Raw genomic sequence first — 21,079 nt, forward strand, 5'->3', positions numbered from 1 at the left:
TGAAGTATGGCTATCAATACCAGCCAGTTTATGGCACTGGCATAAAATATGAACCATTCACCTGATATGGCGCCGCAAACAGCCCCTTGCCACGTAAGCAAAGAATCTGGGCTTGCAAACATGTGCTGAAAGAAGATGTTCCACATTTTCATGTGTAATCATGTAAGGCAGAATAAAATGCAATTCATTACACAAATCAATAACATCTGGAAAGCAATATGTAGCAAAAATTGCAGTAATTATAAATATCTTCGTCATTAACTTCAAGGCACATCCATTACATGATTCAAAACAGAGAGCTGTAAGCCATATTTGATAAACCCGAAAGTTTTCCTGTCACCCCTGAATTGCTTGAGAAATGCAGGGGTACCCAAAGTGGCGTCACTAGGGTCACCAGCCCCCAGTGCAGTGGCACGGCGCAGTGTAATGGCCCTCCCTATGCACAAAATCACCATTTCCTCTGTCATTACGGCTTGCTTCAGTAAGAGGAGTTCATTCTGAGTACACCATGAGATGGTGAAAGCGAAGGCAATTTTAGAGCGCAGCTCTTTGGCGCCCGTTCCTGCGTTTCACATCGCCGTTGTCCCTCGTAACCAGTTACGCAGCCTGAGCAGCGCGCGCTCCTGCTGCCTGTACCCCCACCCCTTCTTCCTGCATGGCGGCGAAGGAGTTGTCCAGTTGCCAAAGCGCCGGATCTGCATCAGTAGATCACGGTGTGTGCATCCCAAGCCGAAACGCAGAGCCACGTTGATCTGACTTGCTTCGTCGCGTAACATTCTTAAGGACACTCCTAAGGGCCCTCCTAAGGGCCCACATGCTGCCTGCTGCAGCCTCCCGATAACTTAATTGCTCTCTACGCTCCTTCTCCAATGCCATCCCTGTGCGGCAGCAATTGGAGCTCTGCCAGATCAGTGGCGGCGGATCTCGATATGTGCACTGCCCGAGCCGAAACGCATACCTCAATCTATCGAAAAGCTGACAGTGGATGAGCTGCGTTCAAATTTCGCACTAGAAAGTAACTTAATCGTTGGCATTTTTTCATTTTTCTTTTTGAACACCTTCACTCAACGAAAGCACCCAATAACTGATAATTCAGCAAAACATCATGTCAAAAAAACACAATTACGCATTTATTTCCGAAACAACAAGCTGAAAAAGGAGAGGCATATAAATGCAAACTGTGTGCCTAGAAACACTTGGGGTGTGTCTGAATGTAGAAATTTTCGAATACGAATATGGGGGAAAAAAATGCCTTTGAATATCAAATATAGGTGTTAAAAATATGAAAAATTAGAAACTAGCACACACTGTTCATCATGTTTATCCAAGAATTCACATGGTTTTTGCTAATAACATCAGACTACAATTGGACAGAAGTGTATGACCTACTTTTGCAGTGTAAGTTTTATACAAGATTTCATATATCAGTGTTTTTCCAAAAGGGATCTGCATGAAACTGGGTGGAGCTATCGCATCGATACTAAATACAGTAAGCTGTCATTAATTCAGTCTTCAAGCGACCAGAAAAAATGTCCGAATTACCAAATGGGCCTAAGAAACTATTGAAAACCGTTTACATCACAGTAATGGTATTTGATAAACACATGCACAATGGTTGTCCGCATATGAAATGAAACCACAATAAGTTGAAGCTTGTTTACCGGTTTTGTCATGCGTTTCGCTGTGCGCACACTGGTCGGGAAGGAGCTCTTCGCGAAAAGGCCCCGTCGCGTTTTGAGTATGCTTCACTGCATAATCCACGGTGAAGCGCACTGTACGGTGCGCACACTGTTGGGAAAGTTCTCCACAAAATGATTTGATTTACAGGTTTAACGTCCCAAAGCGACTCAGGCTATGAGAAACGTAGTGGTGGAGGGCTCCAAACATTTCCACCACCTGGGGCTCTTTAACGTGCACTGACATCGCACAGAACATGGGCACCTTGCTTTTCGTCGACATCGAAAAGTGGCTGCCTCAGCCAGGATTTGATCCTGCATCCTTGAGCACAGTAATCGAGCACCCTAACCTCTGCGCCACCTTGGTGGGGTTGTCTCAGTAAAGCTGCCCCTGCTTCATTGTTCTCTACATAATGTAAAAGGCAAAATTCCTTCCTATTTTAAGCCCTTGCTCCATTAAGAAATACATCTAAAGCACAAATGGCAATGAAAAAACAGCTTAACCACCTTTGAAAAGCAGCTCGACAAACCTGACACTGGCCAAGTTACCAGTCATGAAAATTGTTAGAGAATGCTAAGTGCACCCCATGTATTGCTAGTAGAGGTATGCAAATATTCAAAACTTTGGATATGAGTCGAATATGTGTCATTCGAATTGCATTCGGAAAAACTGATATTATAAATTTCCAAATATTCTAAAATTAGTTCTAAACTGCAGTTTCACGATATACTGCGGGCTTTATCACAGTGCTCAACTGCATTGACTGCGCAATGAAGCATCCTTTAAAACGTGATGGGCCATTTTGTGAGAAGGGCCTTCCCCAACAGTATGCACAAAGCAAAATAGTTGATAAAGCAAAAAAAAAAGAAAGGATTGTCGTTCTCACTTTAGTTTCACCATCGTGCAGCCAACAGATGAAATTACTGTGATGCGAACACGTTTTCCGCAGTTTTTCATTCCCTTTTGATAGTTCAAGCGTTCTGTTAATTCGGACATTTTTTTCTTATCCCTTGAAGGTCGAGTTAAGAGTTTCCTTCCATAGTTCAGTGCCTTGTATTGAGATTAATGGTTTTTCACTAACCTGCAACTTTTGACAGTATCGCTGATTAGTGGCAGGATATGTTAGTTTCATACTTAAGACCAGTAGTGATAACCTGCTATTTATAACCTGAACGATTTTCTGCTGCATGCTCTCCAGCCCAAGTGACTCCTTCAAATAACTCTTAGTAAAACTCTGTTCAACTAAATTCCATCAATATGAGGCAGTGCTTTCTAGCTCAATTGTAGTGTGTTCATTGGGCAATGCATGATGGGAGTCCTCTCAAGAATATGACAGCATGAGAGAGAGAGAAAAAAAAAACGAAACAGTGAGTAAGCCGTAATATCACTTCAATAAAAGGGCACAGGACCATGGTGATTACACTACTTAAAACAGAAAATTGAAAAAAATAGCTTACCTTGAGAAATTCCCACAGCGGAAATTGTATAAATGAAAACGGGATCTCTCTTGCTACAGTTGTGAGATAGCCACGGTAGAAACCTCGGACTCCCTGCAAAAATAGTTATTTATATTCATGTTCAAACCCAAACGACTAAAACTTACACTGAGAGAGTGTAGATAACTGTTTGCAATACTACTTCGAGTACTTTGTCATTGAAAGGCCAGAGCGCCACAGAATACAAAAAAGAGAAGTGTGCACTAGGCTTGTCTCTGCGCGCAAGTAACATGCCGCTGCAGGAAGCAAGGTGTGATGCTGATATTGACTGTAGCCTGTGTGTCTATGTGGCTTCCCTTGAAAATCACCGTCCTCTTCAAATCCTAGCAGCCATGATTAGATTTCTTATGCTACTGTCCACAGAGCATCACATCAGCATTCAAGACAAGATCTGTGCCCCTCATGCTACATGCATCATGCAAGATTTTCTCTAAATATAATGATAAGATTGAAAAATATCAGCACGAGGCCTCGACCTAAGTGTTTCTTTTGACAAGCTAACACTAACAGAGCAAATGCAAACCGTACAGTAGACACAAAATGGAAAAGCCATTATAAAATTATGTGTTGCTCTCGCGCATCAATATGGAAAGAGTCAGTACCAGCATATTGGTTGGTTTGGGGCGCTTAACGTCCCAAAGCGACTCGGGCTATGAGAGACTCCATAATGGAGGGCTCCGGAAATTTCGACCACCTGGGGTTCTTTAACGTGCACTGTCATCGCACAGCACACGGGCGCCTTGCTTTTCGCTTGCATCGACAAGTGGCTGCCGGGACCGGGATCTAATCCCGCATTCTTGGGAACAGTAGTCTAGCGCCGTAAACACTGCGCCACCCGGCAGGGCAGTGCCAGCATGTATCTTTCAGTTTGACACTGAGCATAGTGTCACACAAAAAACTCACAATTGTATCAAAGATAGGTACTATACCTTTTGGTTAAGGAGTAAAATTTGGTATATATTAGCTGGTAGTGTATATATTGGTACAATTCATTACAGTATTTTATTTTTTTAAATCACCGGTTAGTCCTACTACACATGAATATGCAACGTCCTCTCCAATGTGTCAGCTATTAATGCTTCCTTCAACTAGATGAAGTCCCTCGGACAAAATGATTCCAGCAGTAGCCCCAGGATTAGCAGTTGAGAACTATTGTTGCAGTGGTAAATGAAGCCAAAAATGCTACTGACCAAATTATGCCAGCACACTTCATACTTTGGATAAAGAGTGCCTACCTCTGCATTCATCACATTCTTAAATGTCTTCCAGCTACTCGTTTCGTGGTTTGCCTGAGTCCGCTGTTTTACTACTTCCACTGGGACTCTTATGGTGCAGGCAGCCTGCAGAAAACACCTCCACAAAAGAGGCAAAATGAACATGCTTGAAGGAGTGGCAGGCAAGAAATACAATCAATATCACATTAATAGTATGTAACTAAAGAGACAGTGCAGAAAAACTGCCAGCAGGAACTATTGTTGAACAAGCACAGATATGCAGTGAACAAACACACTTATGCACATTCATATTTTATTATTAGTATGTGAAACAAACATTTACTTATTTATTTATTTATTGTACACCTCAAATGCCCCTATACAGGGGTATTACATGAGGGGAAAAACAATACACAAAATTAACTCAAATTAAAGACTGAAAAATACACAAAAATTAACTGAAATTAAAGACATTAGTTTGGCAAAATAATATTAACTTCACTATGATATTCCTAATGTCACAGCAAAGCTTTTAAGGATTTGTGCTGAAAACGTCAACTATTGAGGATAAAAAATAAGGGGACACCTGAATTCTGACTTTAAGGATATGAACCTATGTTCATGGCTCCCGTCTGCAGCTCCTTTGCGTATCCTCAAACACATGCACTTTGCTAGTCGCTTAATTATTAATCCTTTAATTACAGTGCTTCAGTTTCTCACACATACTCATTAGCATACAGTCATATCACACTATGTGAAAAGCTATCCGACAGAAATATAGACTGCCTTTAACAAGGTCGTGCAAAGGTGCTTGCATGGCCTAAAAATGACTTGCTTGACTCAGAATACAAGCGTCCTGGTGGGTTCGATTCCGATCTCACCTTTTCATCTCAAAGGAGCTACATGAGAGTTGGCCAACCTGGACATGTCATGTGGTATTGCGGCATCACACAACCTGACAATCAGTCAGTGCCCGGTTATGTAACTTGCCAACTACAAGTTGCCAGATGACATGCCCGTGATCTTTTGTTCACAAACATTGACACTGATTTTTTTTTTTTTGAAGAATGGGACCACTAATGCTGACACATTTAAACAATCTGATAATGACAGATTATGGAGTATTTGAGAAAAAAAACAGCAATAAAATGTTGAAACCACTTAAAAATCAATACACTGCAAGCTCTTTGCACTGCCAAAGAAGTAGATAATGTTGTGGGTGGATTTAGGGAGAGGCAAGGGGCATTCCTTGCTCTCCTTCAAATGAAATACTTTCTAATAGAAAAAGTGTACTTGTTCTAACTGTTTTGGGCAATGAGAGTTCATTGTTCAAGGAAATTTTGCCCTCTCACCCCCCCCCTCCCCATTCAATTATTTTTCTTTGAAGATTTCTTATAAATCCTCACCCGCACTCCAGGGCAAGTTATGGGTTATGAAGGCACAATTGTAAGTAGCACTGGAACCACGAGGCTCCAGCTTTGTGCTTCAAATGCAAACGCACCACTTCTCCACAGGCAGCTGCAATGCTGTGCACCAAAGGAGTCATCAGGCTAGGCATGACAGGACCCATGAACTGCTTCACGCCTTCATATGTGCAGAAGAACAGTGCAGCTGAGAAAACAAAATGCGAAGCACAATTTTACCAGTCAGGAGAGTTGAAAATGTCCAATATTGGGACTGAATACACACTAGGAAATTATTTTTTGCTCGCCATAAGTATGTCAGCTGATGCAATTTGGATAGTATGCACTAGCCATTCTCAATATGCTATGCATATATAATGTCTTGATACATAAACACATCTGCAAAGCATCTCAAGCAAAACACATATGCAAGCAAAACAAGTTCCAACATCTGATGTTCACTTCGACAAAAAAGCCATACAACAGCTTTGTAAAGATTACTACAAAGTGCAAGGTCCTTTTGTACCACAAGCCAAATATCGCACAGCTGTAATCCATAAGGAATACCCTAACTATAGTGGCTAGACTCTTGCGTTCTTTTTAAATGCACAAAGTAATTTGAGGTCGTAACCTTGGGAACAGATAAACATGCATTATTTCCTCGAGGTGAAGGCCGTTGTGACATTTTTGGGAAGTTTATTTCTGAGCATACACGGAAGTTGCTACGAGTTTTCCTCGTTAGCTGTAAGCTACCATAGCTCTTTCGCGCCTTCCTTTACAATACGGAGGCACTCTGACAGCACATCACAAAGAAATACAAGTTATAATTTGTTATTATGGCTTGCGAAATAAACTCGCACCATTATGGTGCATACGCCTGGACCTTCGCTGCAGCAGAATTTAATATCAGTAGTTAGTTGCAGCGAAACTTAAGGTATAGTACTTACAAGTGGGTGCCGAGCCAAGTGCAGCGGATGCTATGCCGGAGTAGATTTTTGAGAAACCACCGGCTCTCATAAAACCCTGCTGACTTTGCAAGCGCGTTTTCAGTGTGTCGAGAGGAAATAGAATGACGTCCACAGTAGTGCCGGCAAAAGCGCCTGCCTGAGAAGAAAAAAAATGGTGCAAAAGACAGGCATGAGAAGAATAGCAGCTTGGGCATGTTGGTTATGCATCTTGAGGTAACAGTGCGGAACATGGACGGGAGCACAAGATTAGAGGACGACACAACGAGCAGCGTCCTCTAATCTTGTGCTCCCGTCCACGTTCCGCGCTGTTACCTCAAGAGGCATGAGGAGGTTGCTACAACGTTCCGTTTCTCCAACAAGTTCACACAAGTATTGTTTGAAACCAAGTTCCAGAAAACATACCACTAGCGAAGCAAGAAATGAGGGATTATCAGCACTTCCCATCTTCCTTGTCCAGCTTCAGTACGTGTCTGCATCATTGAAGAACATCGAAAGCGCGCTCACATGAAAAAAGCGCACATGTGCACATCACGGTCAGAGCTGACATCGAACGGAAACCGGGAACCCTTGCGGCAAAGTGTAACAAAAGAATGTCCGTCACGTGATCCTAGAACTGAGCAAGTAGACTTTAGCATGAATAAAAAATTATTGAATTCTATGTTCTTAACATGAAACGTTGTTTAGCGGCCGAATTTGTTTTTACCGCATTTACCGTTCTAGCAACCATTTTGGCCAATCAGAGCCGGCCCATGGCCGGCCAGGCTGGTCACAGTGGTCAGCGCGCGAGTACAGTGCGCGAGCGTGCTTCTGCGCCTCCTTTATTTTTGTTTTTACGGTTGTCTATCATCTATCGCACGAAAGAAGGCATGAAGGCACGTAGTCAGATTTGAGCTGAAGCCCTTCTGTAGCGTTTCTCCAGAGAGGGGCTTTACATAATCACAGTGGGCTGCCGTGGCAAGGCCATGGTGCCTGTGGATCAGGAATGTGCGAGTCTGATATTGGACAGATCGGAGCTGTGCGATCGGTGGGAGCGAGATGACCATGTTGACATCGGAGTTTACTTTCGTTCTTTGTGGAGCTTATTCGTCAGGTTTTGCTAGGCCACTAATTTTTGCGTTTACTTAGTGGTTACGTTTTGAACAGAGCAATTATTTTTCACGTATTGGTTGAGCAGCTTCAATACTCTTGCGGCGCGGTAGTCAAAAACGTGTGGTGTGGCATGTTTGACATATTCTTTTCGCATTTTTATTTGCAGGCACATTTAGAGGCACGATGAAGAGAGGGATCGTTGTACCTTGCGAAACTGATCAAGACACGCCACTTCACGACGCCGTCGCCCACTACGTTCTGTTTCAGCCAGAGACTGCTTCGGAAGTTACTACGGAAGAGCCGAGCCACTCTGTTACCCACAACGCCGTTTATGTAGGGTCTGATTCGTCTGATGCAAGTGGTGCTGTGACGGCGGCGGAATGGCTTTCAGCAACTGGCAGCTCTTCGGCAATCCCACCAGACAAGACCTCAAAGAAAGCGAGAACGCGGAAGAAGTACTCTTTGGTTTGGGAGCACTTCGACCGGCATCCGATGGACAAGTGTACAGGAGTGTGCAGGCACTGCAACATGAATGTGCGACTTGGCAGAGAAGGTGGCTGCAGCAAATTGGGCACGACAGCTATGCGTCGTCACCTTGAAATCCACCACGCGGAGCTATTACCTGACTTCTCCCCCGGAACGAAAGCCGCACGCACGCAGAAATTGCTGCCTGCAGCCGGCGTGGGTAATGTTGATCATGCTGGCGATAGCAGAGAGAAAAGCATGCGCGGAAAACTTAGGCGACAGTCCTCGTCGTCAGTCTGGCAGCATTTCGACTATTGTGGAAGTAGTAAATTTCTGGTAGTCTGCAAGATCTGCAGGATGCAAGTGCGCCTTGGTAATGAAAGTGGTTGCGACAAGGTAGGAACGACTGCGATGCACAAGCACGTCACCATTCACCACCGTTTGCGACTCAGAAAAAACGCTGCCCCCGAAGCCATTAAAAAAAGTTACTTAAATAGGCCAAATGTGTCTTCTATGATAGCCAAGAGGTCACCTGCATCGCCAGCAGTCGCTGCTGCACACTGCGAGAAGTCTGAAACCAGTGGTCATGTCTGGGAACCTCGTAACCCTGCTTCAATGGCTCTCAACCATCGCTTGGCAATTTACATGGCTAACGGTATTCAACCATTCTCACTTGCAGAAGATCCTGCTTTTCTTGAATTTATGAATCATTGTGTACCACAGTGGAAAGTTCCTAACAAGAGTTATTTTGCTGATGCTGGTGTCCCTACAATTGCAGCCATGATTAAAGAGCGGGTTAGAAGGGACTTGAAAGCTTCTGTGGGGGAAACGATCCACCTGGGTGCTGAAGCATGGCAAGGTCCTCACATGTCCGACCTTGTCTCAGTGACAGCGTTTTGGATAAAGCGGCAAGATCCCGAAGGAAATCTTGTCAGATGCAAAGCAGTGCTGGATGTAGTCAACTTGGGAGAGTCTTGCACCCTCGAAAATGTAAATCAAACCTTGGAGACTGTAATCAAGGACTGGCTGCTACCAGAAAAGCTCACAGTTGGGAATGTAGTTACTGAGCGGCTGCCTAGTGGAATGCAACCATTCCTGGAAATGCAGCTTAACCATATCACTTGCATAGCTCACTGTCTTGACATTGAGGTGGAAAATTTGCTCTTCATATACCACAGTCAGCTCGGAGATGCCTTTGAGGTGACCCGCACAATCTGCAATCAATTGTGCAACAGCGATTTAGAGAGAGCCAAGTTGAAGGCACTTCAATCGCATCACAACCTCAAGCACCGTCGACTCGTTCCAGACTGCCCCACAGACTGGAAGAGCACACTGCACATGATAAAGCACTTCTGTGAGCAAAAGCTGGCAGTAAATGAATATCTGAAGGAGTCTGGTAGGTTGCCCATCAGTCCGGATCAGTGGCTGGTGCTCAGGGACACGGCCAGTGTACTGCAGCCTGTAGAGGAGGTTGTTCGTCTCTTGAGCATGGACACTGCTGTGCTGGGGCAAGTCCTCCCACTGCTTTGCTTTGCTGAAAAAATGCTACAGAGCACAATGGAGAGATCTGAAAGGGGCAGCCCGGCACACTGGCTGTCGGCCCATCTTCTTTCGAAGCTTGGCTCGAACAACCACATAAGCTCTGTGAAAGCAGATATCACTTATTGGATGGCAAGCTTTTTGGACCCTCGTTTCAGAGACACATTCTGCAGTTACATTGGTGGAGGTCAAGCAGCAGCAGAGCAGAAACTCAACAAACTCAAAAAGCACCTCCTGATGAAAATTTGTGAGACTTGCAAGAATACTGTCAAGCCATTGCACACGGCCACTCCTGGTGGGTCGTCCCAGACAGTTGAGCCGGCCCCAATGCTGGATGAAGACTTTTCACTCTGGCTTACCAATGCTGAGCAGATGGGACTTACAAAGTCAAAAGTGGAAGTTTCTTCAGACAGTGCTGACACTGAAAGGACGGCGGCAAAATTTGAGCTTGAGGCCTATGTACAAGACAGTGTTGCCGACTTCTGTGCTCCAATGACTGACCCAGTAATATACTGGCAGACAAAGCAAAATGTTTGGCCATCCCTGTATGCTGTAGCAGTTAAGGCACTAGCGTGTCCTCCGACAAACACATACTCGGAGAGGATGTTTGAAAAGTACGGCCCAGCCACCTCTGAAGGCAGGCAAGGTATCAGTGCAGACACTCTGAGCCTCTTTTGTTTCATTCGAATGAACCATGAGTGGGTTGCAAAGGATGTTTCTGCAATACCACCTGATGCGTTCGACTCGTTATGCAAATCTTTGGACAGAAGCAGCAGTGAATGTGATGTGCGTAGTCCTTTGTATACAGACAGTGAGGTGTTACTGAAACGAGTCCTCTTCCAGGATTGACATTGTTTAAATCATCATCAGTGCATTAGATTTCAAAAGACTGGAGATGGCGACATTCATACTTATGCCACAGGCAAAAGGTATGTGGCATTGAGTAGCTGTGGCTAGTTCAGTCGTATCAGCTTTGGTGAGTTTGCTGACATTAAAGGTCTGCCCATAACCTAATACTTTGGATTGCTTTGAGCAAGGCACAAAATGAGGTTTGATTATTATAATGGGCCACAATTGCTATTCAAAATTCTGGCAGAAAGCCTTATATCCGCATATTCCAGTCACACGCATTTGTTTCAGCACTTGTCTGATTCAACCCCGCCGTGGTGGTGCGGTGGTTAGGATGGTCAACTGCTGTGTTCAAGGATGCAGGGCTATATGCCAGCCACGAAGGAGACAAAGTAAGGCACCTATGTACTGTATGTCACTGATTGCCGTGATGTGAAAGTTAGCTAGGTGCAATTCACATGAGCGATGACAAAAACTGCAACGTAATTGCTGTGATTGCTCACTGTGATTCCTGTTCGTAAGGCAGGCTGGCTTTAGCGCTGCACTGAATGAAAATTACAAAGGAGCATGATGTATTGCTATTTTTTTCATCCTGCACGTGACCTTGGCATCATAGCTTGTGCTCGGCTGTTGAAACAGAATAAATTTGATCATAAGTTATTGATCGATCATGGGCAAATAGCATGTGGTGATACATAGTCTTGCAAGTCATTACAAAGAATAAAACAACTAAAAATCTGGTGTCTGTCAAACTAGCAAAGATTAAAAGGTATGTATATGTTAGCTTGTGCCACTTGTAAACTCATGCATGAACTATAAAAAAGTTAGTCTTTTCTACAAAACACTTGAGAGTTTAAAATCCTCTAGAATGCATCATAATGTTCTGGTCGAACATGTAGCACATGAAACATACATTTGACACATCAGTTGAGCGATGACAAATAAAGCTAAGTTGCTCGTTTTTCCTATTCATAATTATATCACTCGAGAGGTGCTTTCAACAAAACATTTTTTTTATTTGATGTAATTTGAGAATGCTGCTTGGCTGTATCAATAATTCATTAGTAATCAATCAGTCCATGTAAGTTGTCTGTGGCAAAGCGAAGCAACAAAAATTCTTCCTAGCTAATGAGAGATACTGTCAGTTTCCAGGAGCACTAACTATAGCCAAAAAGGTTTGGTTTGGTTTGTGGGATTTAACGTCTCAAAGTGACTCTGGCTATGAGAGACGGCGTAGTGGAGGACTCCGGAAATTTCGACCACCTGGGGTTCTTTAACATGCACTGACATCACACAGCACACGGGCGCCTTGCTTTTCGCCTCCATCAAAAAGTAGCCGCCGAGGTTGGGATTCGATCCCGCACCCTTGGGAACAGTAGTTGAGCTCTCTATGGCTTAATGTTCCTGGGATAGTTATTGCTGCCAATGGTTCTGCCCTGAAATCTATCAGCATAATACCAGGAAGGGTAATTGACCACATGTGGAAATACTTAACTCTGCTTCTCTTCTATGCTTGTTTTCCAATCAAAAGGCCTCATTATCACACAGCACACTCTCATTCTTTGCAGAAATGACAAAAGGCAAGTTCCTCCTTCTGAGTAAAGATGATAAGATTGCTAGTTGAGTTCAATATGTATCTGACAGCTCTGTTCAGTGAACACAGTGGTGGAGTATAGGCAGATGTAATGTTTGGCATCATGCTGCTTATACATTTGAAGGAAGTTGGAGGCAAAATTATGGGCCACTCAGTGTGGGTGGTTACATGGTCTCATTCAAACATGTATTTCTGTGACTTTTTTTATGGGGAAAATCTGCTTCAACATGGTTATGTAAAATTTTTCACTTGGTGGGAGGGGGGACAACCACCCCTTATTTTGCTCCCTCGTGAAGCGGATCCTGGAAGCCCATAATCATTGACCGCTCCATCATCGTTTCAATTGACTGAAATGCTAAAGAAAGCCTGTGAAGAAGAAGCGATTGTATTGCAGTATCTTATCTCTCACATAACTATAGACAACTTTGACATAGTTTTCGAAACCAAAACAAGGGCGAAAAAATTAATTTCTACATTATTTAGTGGCCTTTGGTGAATACCATATGCTGATTCATGTGTACTAATGCCTTACAGATCATTAACAGGAAGAATGCAGCCAAAATTTCGTGCCAAGCTTGTAGTATAGTTGAGCCGCGTCCCTTGCGAGCAGATTACGAATCCTCGAGCTTTGATATATATGATGTGTTAAGGCATATGAATAACTTCACCTTTGTTCCTTAATTCCTGGTAGTCTTCGTATCGATGTGCGATTGATTTGCAGCGTAAGCAGGTGTTATTTTAACCAAGCATATTGTGGTTTGAGCAAAGAGGAGTAATTCGGGGTTTCACATATTGGATTGCAAAACATTTATTTCATCAGGAAAGGCAGAATGCAGATGATCCGTACTAGATTCCTATCAGTCCACGGCTGATATCGACCTGAGTAGCCCATTCAATGATCCGGGTTTGAACTCGCGTGGTCCGAGCTGACCAACACGGCTTCCCATTGCTCGAGAGTAGGAACTTGTATTAGAGATTCTAGGGAGGGCTCCTCTTTACAATTCCACAATATGTGATAATAAGTGGCTTTTTCACCACATAGTGTACACTCTAGGTCATAATCGCTGGGGTAGAATTTTGAAAACAGGTAAGGAGTCGTAAAAGATCGCGTCTGGAGTCGCCTCCAGGTGGTTTCCTGCTTATCTAAAGCTTTGTCTGGAATGGAGAATATCCTCCTTTCAAGCTTAAAATGATTAGTAATGTCGTGAAGTGATGCTAGGCCGTCCTTCGAGAAACTCTCAGTTACTACCGCGTCCCCTGCTCAGCTGACGAATCCTTGAGCTTTGATGTGTGCCGCTTCATTGGTTTCCCGAGTGAGGCGGGACCGATATCAATTCAACATAATTCTGTCTCAGTGCTTGGTTTGACCCAATATGCTCACTCCTGCATGAGAAATTCTGCCCCTCACATAACTGCGTATGCCGAATTTAGAGTCACTGAGTAAGTAGTAGCTTCAGTGTTAACGATGGAAGGGCGATTGTCGCCTCGTCTGCCGTTTCAGAAAGCACTGCTTGGATTACCCGCGCCATGGCACGTGGACTGTGACGTCACGATCCTGCAGGTGACCAATCGGGAATTTGACACTAACCAACAATATTGCTCGACTGTAACATTCGTATGCGTGCTTTCGCAATAAAAGAATGGCAAACACAAGCTGTAAGAATTAAAAAAACGCCGTAACAACTAAGGAGCGTTGATCACATAAATACACATGGCGCTGCTGTCTACTCTTTCTTCTCGCTAATGATACAGAAGACATTGCTCCATATGGATTACGATGTCGTTTTCGCCTACGACTGCTAAATAATTTCTAATTGGGTTTTCCTTTTTTTTTTTATTTCTACCAGTTTCGGTTTCAGCAGCTGGGTGATGGCCGTGACGTAACAGTCAGGTACATGCGCGGGACTCTTGTTGTGATGATCCTGTTCTTCCTAGGCTGGCTTTAGCGTGGTTCAAATGACAGAGGAACGCTATAATATTGCTGTTTTTTTTTTTTTTTTCTCCTCCATGCAACCTACACTTTACTTTGAAGTCACAGATACCTCGCTGTTGAAACCGAAACAGCAGTGAGGAAATAAATTCGGATATAAATTATTCAATGGTCATAGCCAAATATCACAATGTAGTTCGTGTACAGATAATGTCCTACGCATAATTGCAAAGGATAAAGCACCAACTCTAACATTTGATCTCTATACGTGCGTGCTCCCTGCCGCGTACGCCTGCATCCCTGCCGGGCATGTCGTCTGCTAAGCACGGAAGCGTGGAGCGGCCGGCACACAAGTAGTTTTTCCGTATTGCCGTTGAATTTTACGCGGCTGAAGTAAAATTATAACTAATTTACGACAGCCTACGCGTTTATGTGATGCGAAATTCCTTTAATTCCGTTAAATAGGATGCATGACGACGCCGTAACATTGCTCACCCGCGCGCCGTTCCTAGCTTAGCTCACGTGCTCATATTTTGTAGGGCGTACTGAAGGGCATAGTTTCTATCGTTCAAATTGATTAGTCAAACTTTTAATGCACGCGGGAGCACTTAAATTTTAGAAGGTACAGCCGCCCTGATCTTTAACAATATAGCGCGAGCGTCGACCAAACTGCTGCTCAGCGCCTTGTAACGGCGATAAGCGTGCAACACGGCGAGAGTTCGCGCACACGCACGAAGAGAGAGCGTCTTCTGCTACGCTGTTCGGATCACAAAGACACACGCCCTGTCACAATATCTGTTTACGACGTTCCACATTCTTGCGCATGCACGAACTCTCGCCGTGTTGCACGCTTATCGCCGTTACAAGGCGCTGACCAGCAGTTTGGTCGATGCTCGCGCTATATTGTTAAAAATCAGGGCGGCTGTACGTACTGTATGCATGTAACGTTTACCGCGGTACAGCGAAGATATTGCCTGCGCTCGTGAGCTGTTAACCTGGACAACATATACATGAAGTGCATGAAATCGGACTACTTGCGTGAAGCGTTATAGCAGTTCAGTTCAGTTCAGTCGTTCAGTCGTGCCCGACTCTTCGTGACCCTATTGACCATGTCACGCCACGCTTTCCGGTCTCTCACTATCTTCCTAACATCACATAATTTCATCTGCAGTGCCTCGAGGATGCCATCTAACCATCGCGTTCGCTGCCTACCCCTTCTCCGGCGACCCTCAACCTTTCCCAACATCAAATCTTTCTCCAGCGACTCCTCTCTTCTCATCAGAGCACCTAGAATTAATACAAGCGAACTGCCTCGGTTGTCACCTAATCACAAGATATATATTTTCTTCGGGTCCTGTACGGCACTCCTAGCAGTGTGAAACAGTTTCGTGCTTATGCTTCTAGAATGTCGGATGATTAGAGCTATTTAATGAACTGACTGAAAGAAAATAATGGGATCAATGGGAACGGACGTATGCACAGCGAAACAAAATGAATGAACAGTTAAGAACGTACGAGTTTCATAACAAAGAAAAATATTGCAAGTAATCACAGAGTGATGCCCCTTTCCCTCCACATAAAAAACAACACAATTTTCCTGCTTCTAAGGAAAATTATAGTAAAACTGCATGTAAATATAAGTTTTGAACACAATACTGAAGCTGGGTATCGGAAAGGGCATTATATAACTGCATGCACGTAAAGAATTCAACACAAGAAAAACATCAGGACAGATATTACGCTGCCTTGTAAGACTGATGACACAGCGATGCAGTTTGCGTTTGGTTCAACTAAGTTATCCGTGATTATACTTCGAGACTTGTAATTTCTGTCTGTTGTCAGCAAAGACGTGTGACAGATACTATACCTACCTACCTTCTTGTGAAGTTGTGTCCTTCAGTTTTCTTGATAGGTAGCGAGGAGTTTCGTGGATATATGGAAAACAAGAACATCGTGAGTAACTTTGTGTGTGGCACTTTGGACTACTAAAGTGCGATGTAAAGCCTTTGTTTGAACCGCCGCCGATTCCATGTTTTACTGCGTATGTATGCTGTATGGTGTGGCATTCGAGGAAGCGCCAAATGAAAGGGCGCAGCACGAACGCCCGGATTAAAGCCCCTCCATGACGTTTTCGCACGGCAGGCCGGGTGACGTCAGTTCCGGTTATTAGACATGGCCGAATAGGACGTCATGATGACATCACCATGTGATGACGTCATAGTCAGTAATAGTAATCTCTGCCATTTTCATCATCATCATTGTCACTATCATTAACTACCACTATAATTAGCGATCACTATCTACCACTAACTTGCGGTGGCGGTCTCCATGGCAACTGCGCTGGCATGTCACTGTATAAAAGAAGTGAGATACGTATTTTTCTCACGTGCCCGGCGTGGCTGTCTGGGTGGACAGGACGCCGGACACTGCATGAGGCATTAATTGCTTTCGCTTTAATAATGCCCAACAGGCTCCGCAGTCCCTCATCTGGCGAGCACTCCATAACGGCGAAATCGTCGGCGTACATTAGGCACGGACAGCTCGTTCGTCATAGTGACATGTGTTCCAGCCTGTAGCCGTAACCCGATACGCCAAACCGATGCGTAACTCCTGCCACGCACACAAACAGGAATACACCGTGAACAGGAATGAGGGAATGGGAGGGGACAGGGCCTGCCCCAAGCCGCGCGCTCCGCCGTTGTCCGCGTACAATCTCCGAAGCAGGTCTACCGATCGTTGAAGTCGAGCTCTCGCAGAAAGTCTAAAAGCTTATTACTGACCCAGTCGTATACCTTGGATACGTCTAGAGAAACACATAAACGTTGTCTTTTTTTTTCGGCTGTTATACAGGGAGATCTCAATTTGCACTGCGCGAGGACAAAAGTTGTCCCCAATGCGTCTGCCTGCACGGAAATCTCATTCGGCCCAGTGCTACAGACGACTATTCACGATCCTGCATGGTCATCCTATACAACAAATAGATTTTCGTAGGCTACTTGGTGCATTTGTTAATGGGCTTGGTTTTCAGCGCATATACACACATCACAAGAAGGAACAGGTTCGCAGGGCACAGTTTAATTCAGCCTTTTAATTACAGACCATCGTGGTTATAAACTTTTGATATGAACAAGCTGCTGTTCATAAACATTGTAGCCTGTCAATAAAGATACGAGCTGTTAGCTACTCCTCCCAACTTTGTTCCTTCCTGTACTTATCTGTCTGCGGTAAAAACCAGGTCCATTGGCTGTGGTCCTGTAGTTGACCCCTGTACACTGAGAGGACACAACTGCGGTTCCAGTTCTCATGATGTTGGCTTCTGCCAGGAGTTGCGAAAGCAGGTCCCGCCAGGTGTATATGTCCTAGGCCTAGCGAGCTTTATCAGATTCGTGGGGATACTATCAACTATACAGACGCTGTACCTGCTAACATTTTGAAATATCTAAAGACGTCGGCCCCGCATCCATTCCTGAGGCTGCTCGCTTGAGTTCGCGGTCTGTCAGTGCTGTCGTAGGTCGGCTGGCACTGCGCCACGTCTTCTTATGACGGCTAGCTATGCTTCCAATGTGCGATGTACCCCTTTACGTGGTGCTGCCGTGCCTCAGAGCTATGGAGCGTCCGAAGCCATGCTAGGCACTATAGCCATGCTTTTAAAGGCAAGCATGACGATCCTTCGAGCTCACTCTCTTCAGCTAATTAGTGGAGCCGGCTCCGCGGAGATCTCCCCTTCTGGATATATCGCCAGAAGCGCCGTGGATCCTGCCTCGCTTGTTCAGAGGCCGCATGTTAGACTGCACCGAGAAGCCAGGAACATCGTACAGTAACTATCGTCATGGCCTTCTGATTACTCCCCTGCTTACCGAGGCGTCGGTTGGTCTCCGTGCGGGTCGCTATTTGCCACAATACCAGCTGAACCGTGGTGTCTTGAGTCACGTACTACTCTGCCGTCCTTGGCCAAAGATTGGGGCGGAAACGGTTGCGATGGGCAAATTTCTATCCCCATCTTCCAAAGATCACTTAATGAAGCGATTTGTACAATCCTAGCTTCGGACATTAGGCAGTAATCAATGTCTGATGACTAGTCACGCACCGTCCATGTGATCACACGTCAAATTGACGAGGACCAGACTCTTCCTCTTCGCCATCTTTTAACAGCAGTCTGCCATTCACGCCTATGCGACCGTGCAGCTCCTCAGAGTGAGCACTGAGGTCCTCTATCGACGACTCGTACCGAGCGCTTGCATGTCCTCATCGAAGAAAACGTTGATCGACGCATTCCTCTCGGGGCGAGCAGATCGCTTAAATAGCCCACGATCCGCCCACCCAGGGCTACGCAGTACCTTACGTACGCTTTAAATATCCCGCTCTGTTGTGACAATACATTCGGGCGTGCTGCTGCCAAGCAACAATCCATGTCGTCTCCCAGTGCCTGCGACCGAGCTATATACTGTCACAAACTTGTCTCCGCTCTTATTGGTCGACACGTTCGTTTGTGACATATTTGAGAAAGTTTTTATGACGTAATCGGCTGGTTGGCTTCCTGATTTCAGCAGGAGCGAGCAAGGCTACTACTGAAAACATTTCGGCAGGGAAAAAAACTAGGAAAGTTACTGTTGGGACCAACTGAAACCAGCAAACACCAGCAGATTCCCAACTTGACATTTATTTACTACACCGCCAAGAACAGACGTAGCACTGCTTCTCGAATGTGATTCGAAAAGGTGCTTCTGTAAACACACAGCGTTTTGGCGCTCATGCAGGATGGTTCTGGCGGCTCAGAGCAGCACAGTGCTAGGAAAAACGATGCGATATTTTTTAACTGCAGACAGAAGAGCCGGTTGCTGCAGCTAAGTCATTCATGGTAAAGCTGATTACATCACCTGCTCTGAGTATAGCAGCAGGCTGAATTCCCAAAGCAGTAGACAGCTCAGAAACGCCGAAGTTCTCCACGTTAACGTCGCAGCTTTGGAAGGTCGCCGTCACGGTAGTGTTTTCGTGCATGTGAAACGTAACACCGTGATTCGCGAGCCCTTTCATGCACTGCAAGAACTGTTTCCTGAGGTAAGCCCTCGCCGCTTGCTGTCGCGCCGCCAGTTCATCTTCTTTCCGGGGCTCACGACTCTCTTCGCCTTGCGAAGGCATCCTAGAAACCGATATATTCAAGTCCGTGACCGACGTGAGCATTAGCTACCGCTTGTCAAGGGCGAAATATGCTATGAGGCAGCATGTGGCAGCACTCACCTCCACGCCTTAGAACACTCCTCATACAATGTAAACAAACGCGATGGCGATGGCGATGTGGCCGTATCTTTTTTTATATTGTTGTTTATTACGTGCTTATTACCACGCGGTATAAAGAAAAACACAGAAAGAAAATTAAAAGGCGACCACACGAAGGTGTCTCACACCCCCTCACCCCCCCCCCCCCCCCAAAAAAAAAAGAGGAAAAAAAAAAAACCTGAAAAAACGAACCAGGCCTTTGACTAGGCCTTATAAAACATTTGAGGGGGTGAGGAGGGATTCTTCCATTTAACACTTTTAATCTAGGTTGTCTTCAACAACAACAAAAAAAAAAAAAAAAAAAAAAAAAAAGCGGGCAGACGATGACAAAACAATTCAGCACTCCAGCCAAAACAAAACACCCGCACATCTTTAGAGATCTGTAGAATTTAGAAAAGGTTACTTTGCGATTGCTAGGATATTAGTGCCACATGACAGAGCTGTCATGTTTGTAAGGACCATACAAGACAAAAGGCTTCTCATATAGTATAACTAACCAAGGTGTACCTAACCCAGTAAAAAAAAAAAAATCAATGGGTCCAATTGGGACGACCAGTCAGATATAATTGATTCTGCCAATCCCAAATGGTTTGTCCAATGGGTCCTGTTGAACCCAACTGGTTTCTTCACTCCCAATTGGGAAGCCCAATGGGTTTCTTCAGTCCCAATTGGAATGCCCAGTTGGTTTCTTCACTCCCAGTTGGGACGCCCAGTTGGTTTCGTTCCTGATTGTGAATGAAGAAACCAATTGGTCTTCCAACTGGGCTTCCCATTGGTTCTAATTGGTCCTAAGGAAACATTCCCAATTGGGAAAGTCAAGTCAGTGATATCCTTGACTGAGATGTGAACATATATATACCTCTATAAAGAGGCAACAGTGAAAAATTTGATGTTTTTATAAAAACTATATGTGTACTTAATCTGAACTGATTTTATTGTGTCCACTGTAAGTGCAGGCGTAATTAAATAAGTTAACTCTGAATAATAGAGATGTGTCACTGGTCCCAGCAGCACTGTTCAACGAATGGAGTATATAAGTCTGCAAAGTATCCTGTGGATATATACATTGAATCTGTGCTAGTTTGTGTTAGTTCCATGCATGTGATGCATGCTTGTCTCTCATGATTTCTGTAAATACTTGAAATTTCATTCCACTTGTATAAAAATAGGCTGCCCTGTAACTTCTCGACAGAAAACATTGAAACTGCATCTCCATTCTTTTTTTTTTTTTCAGCTATGTAAGTTCAAACCATTTGGGCTCAATGGGTATGCCATTTGAGTTCAATTGGTGAACCATTTGGTCTTCATGGGTGACCAGTTATTTCCAATTCATATCAAATGGTCAGGCTAAGTGGTTGGCGAAAACACAATTGGTTTTTGACGAATTCATTTCGGTTGGGAAATTCCCAACTGGACCCATTGAAATTTTTTGACTGGGAACAGCGTTGTGTTGATTTTTATGGCGCATAAGCTGCTAATGCTGCCATACGCCAAGAACAAGGTGTAATGCATTTCTTTTCGCATATTGACTAAAATGTTCTTTAGGATGCATCTTGTTTAGGAGCATTGGTTCCTTTA

General features: G+C 44.5%; 2 protein-coding genes across 5 annotated transcripts in view; one reads left to right on the forward strand and one right to left on the reverse strand.

The window, feature by feature from the left end:
- LOC146208318 (mitochondrial S-adenosylmethionine carrier protein-like) overlaps positions 1-7,338 on the reverse strand; it is a 28,038-nt gene extending 20,700 nt beyond the window's left edge. For 2 of the 3 annotated variants that reach the window (XM_084592727.1, XM_084592719.1), the window contains exons 1-6: positions 7,161-7,323; positions 6,738-6,894; positions 5,889-5,998; positions 4,409-4,513; positions 3,135-3,227; positions 62-125 (exon numbers count right to left, since the gene is read on the reverse strand). In XM_084592727.1, coding sequence (XP_084448853.1) covers positions 62-125; positions 3,135-3,227; positions 4,409-4,513; positions 5,889-5,998; positions 6,738-6,894; positions 7,161-7,202 — 571 coding nt within the window. In that variant the 5' untranslated portion in view covers positions 7,203-7,323. Of the gene's footprint in view, positions 1-61; positions 126-3,134; positions 3,228-4,408; positions 4,514-5,888; positions 5,999-6,737; positions 6,895-7,160 lie in introns of all 3 variants that reach the window. The other variant, XM_084592712.1, reaches the window with a different exon arrangement.
- A 149-nt stretch (positions 7,339-7,487) lies between these two features.
- LOC146208319 (zinc finger BED domain-containing protein 4-like) lies at positions 7,488-10,860 on the forward strand. 2 transcript variants are annotated; one of them, XM_084592695.1, is made up of 2 exons: positions 7,488-7,630; positions 8,014-10,860. In XM_084592695.1, exon 2 carries the CDS (start codon positions 8,031-8,033, stop codon positions 10,698-10,700), a length of 2,670 nt encoding a protein of 889 aa, XP_084448821.1. In that variant the 5' UTR covers positions 7,488-7,630; positions 8,014-8,030; the 3' UTR covers positions 10,701-10,860. The 2 variants fall into 2 exon arrangements, with proteins under 2 accessions (XP_084448821.1, XP_084448829.1); XM_084592703.1 differs by lacking the exon at positions 7,488-7,630 and adding an exon at positions 7,666-7,782.
- Positions 10,861-21,079: the final 10,219 nt, after the last annotated feature.

The sequence above is a fragment of the Amblyomma maculatum genome, chromosome 1 (genome assembly GCF_055883805.1).
Source record: "Amblyomma maculatum isolate TAMU_Amacu chromosome 1, ASM5588380v1, whole genome shotgun sequence".
Taxonomy (NCBI): Eukaryota; Metazoa; Arthropoda; class Arachnida; order Ixodida; family Ixodidae; genus Amblyomma; species Amblyomma maculatum.

What these genes read in the sequence shown, in the direction of transcription:
- LOC146208319 (XM_084592695.1), top strand. Translation starts at nt 8,031, where the DNA reads ATGAAGAGAGGGATCGTTGTACCTTGCGAAACTGATCAAGACACGCCA.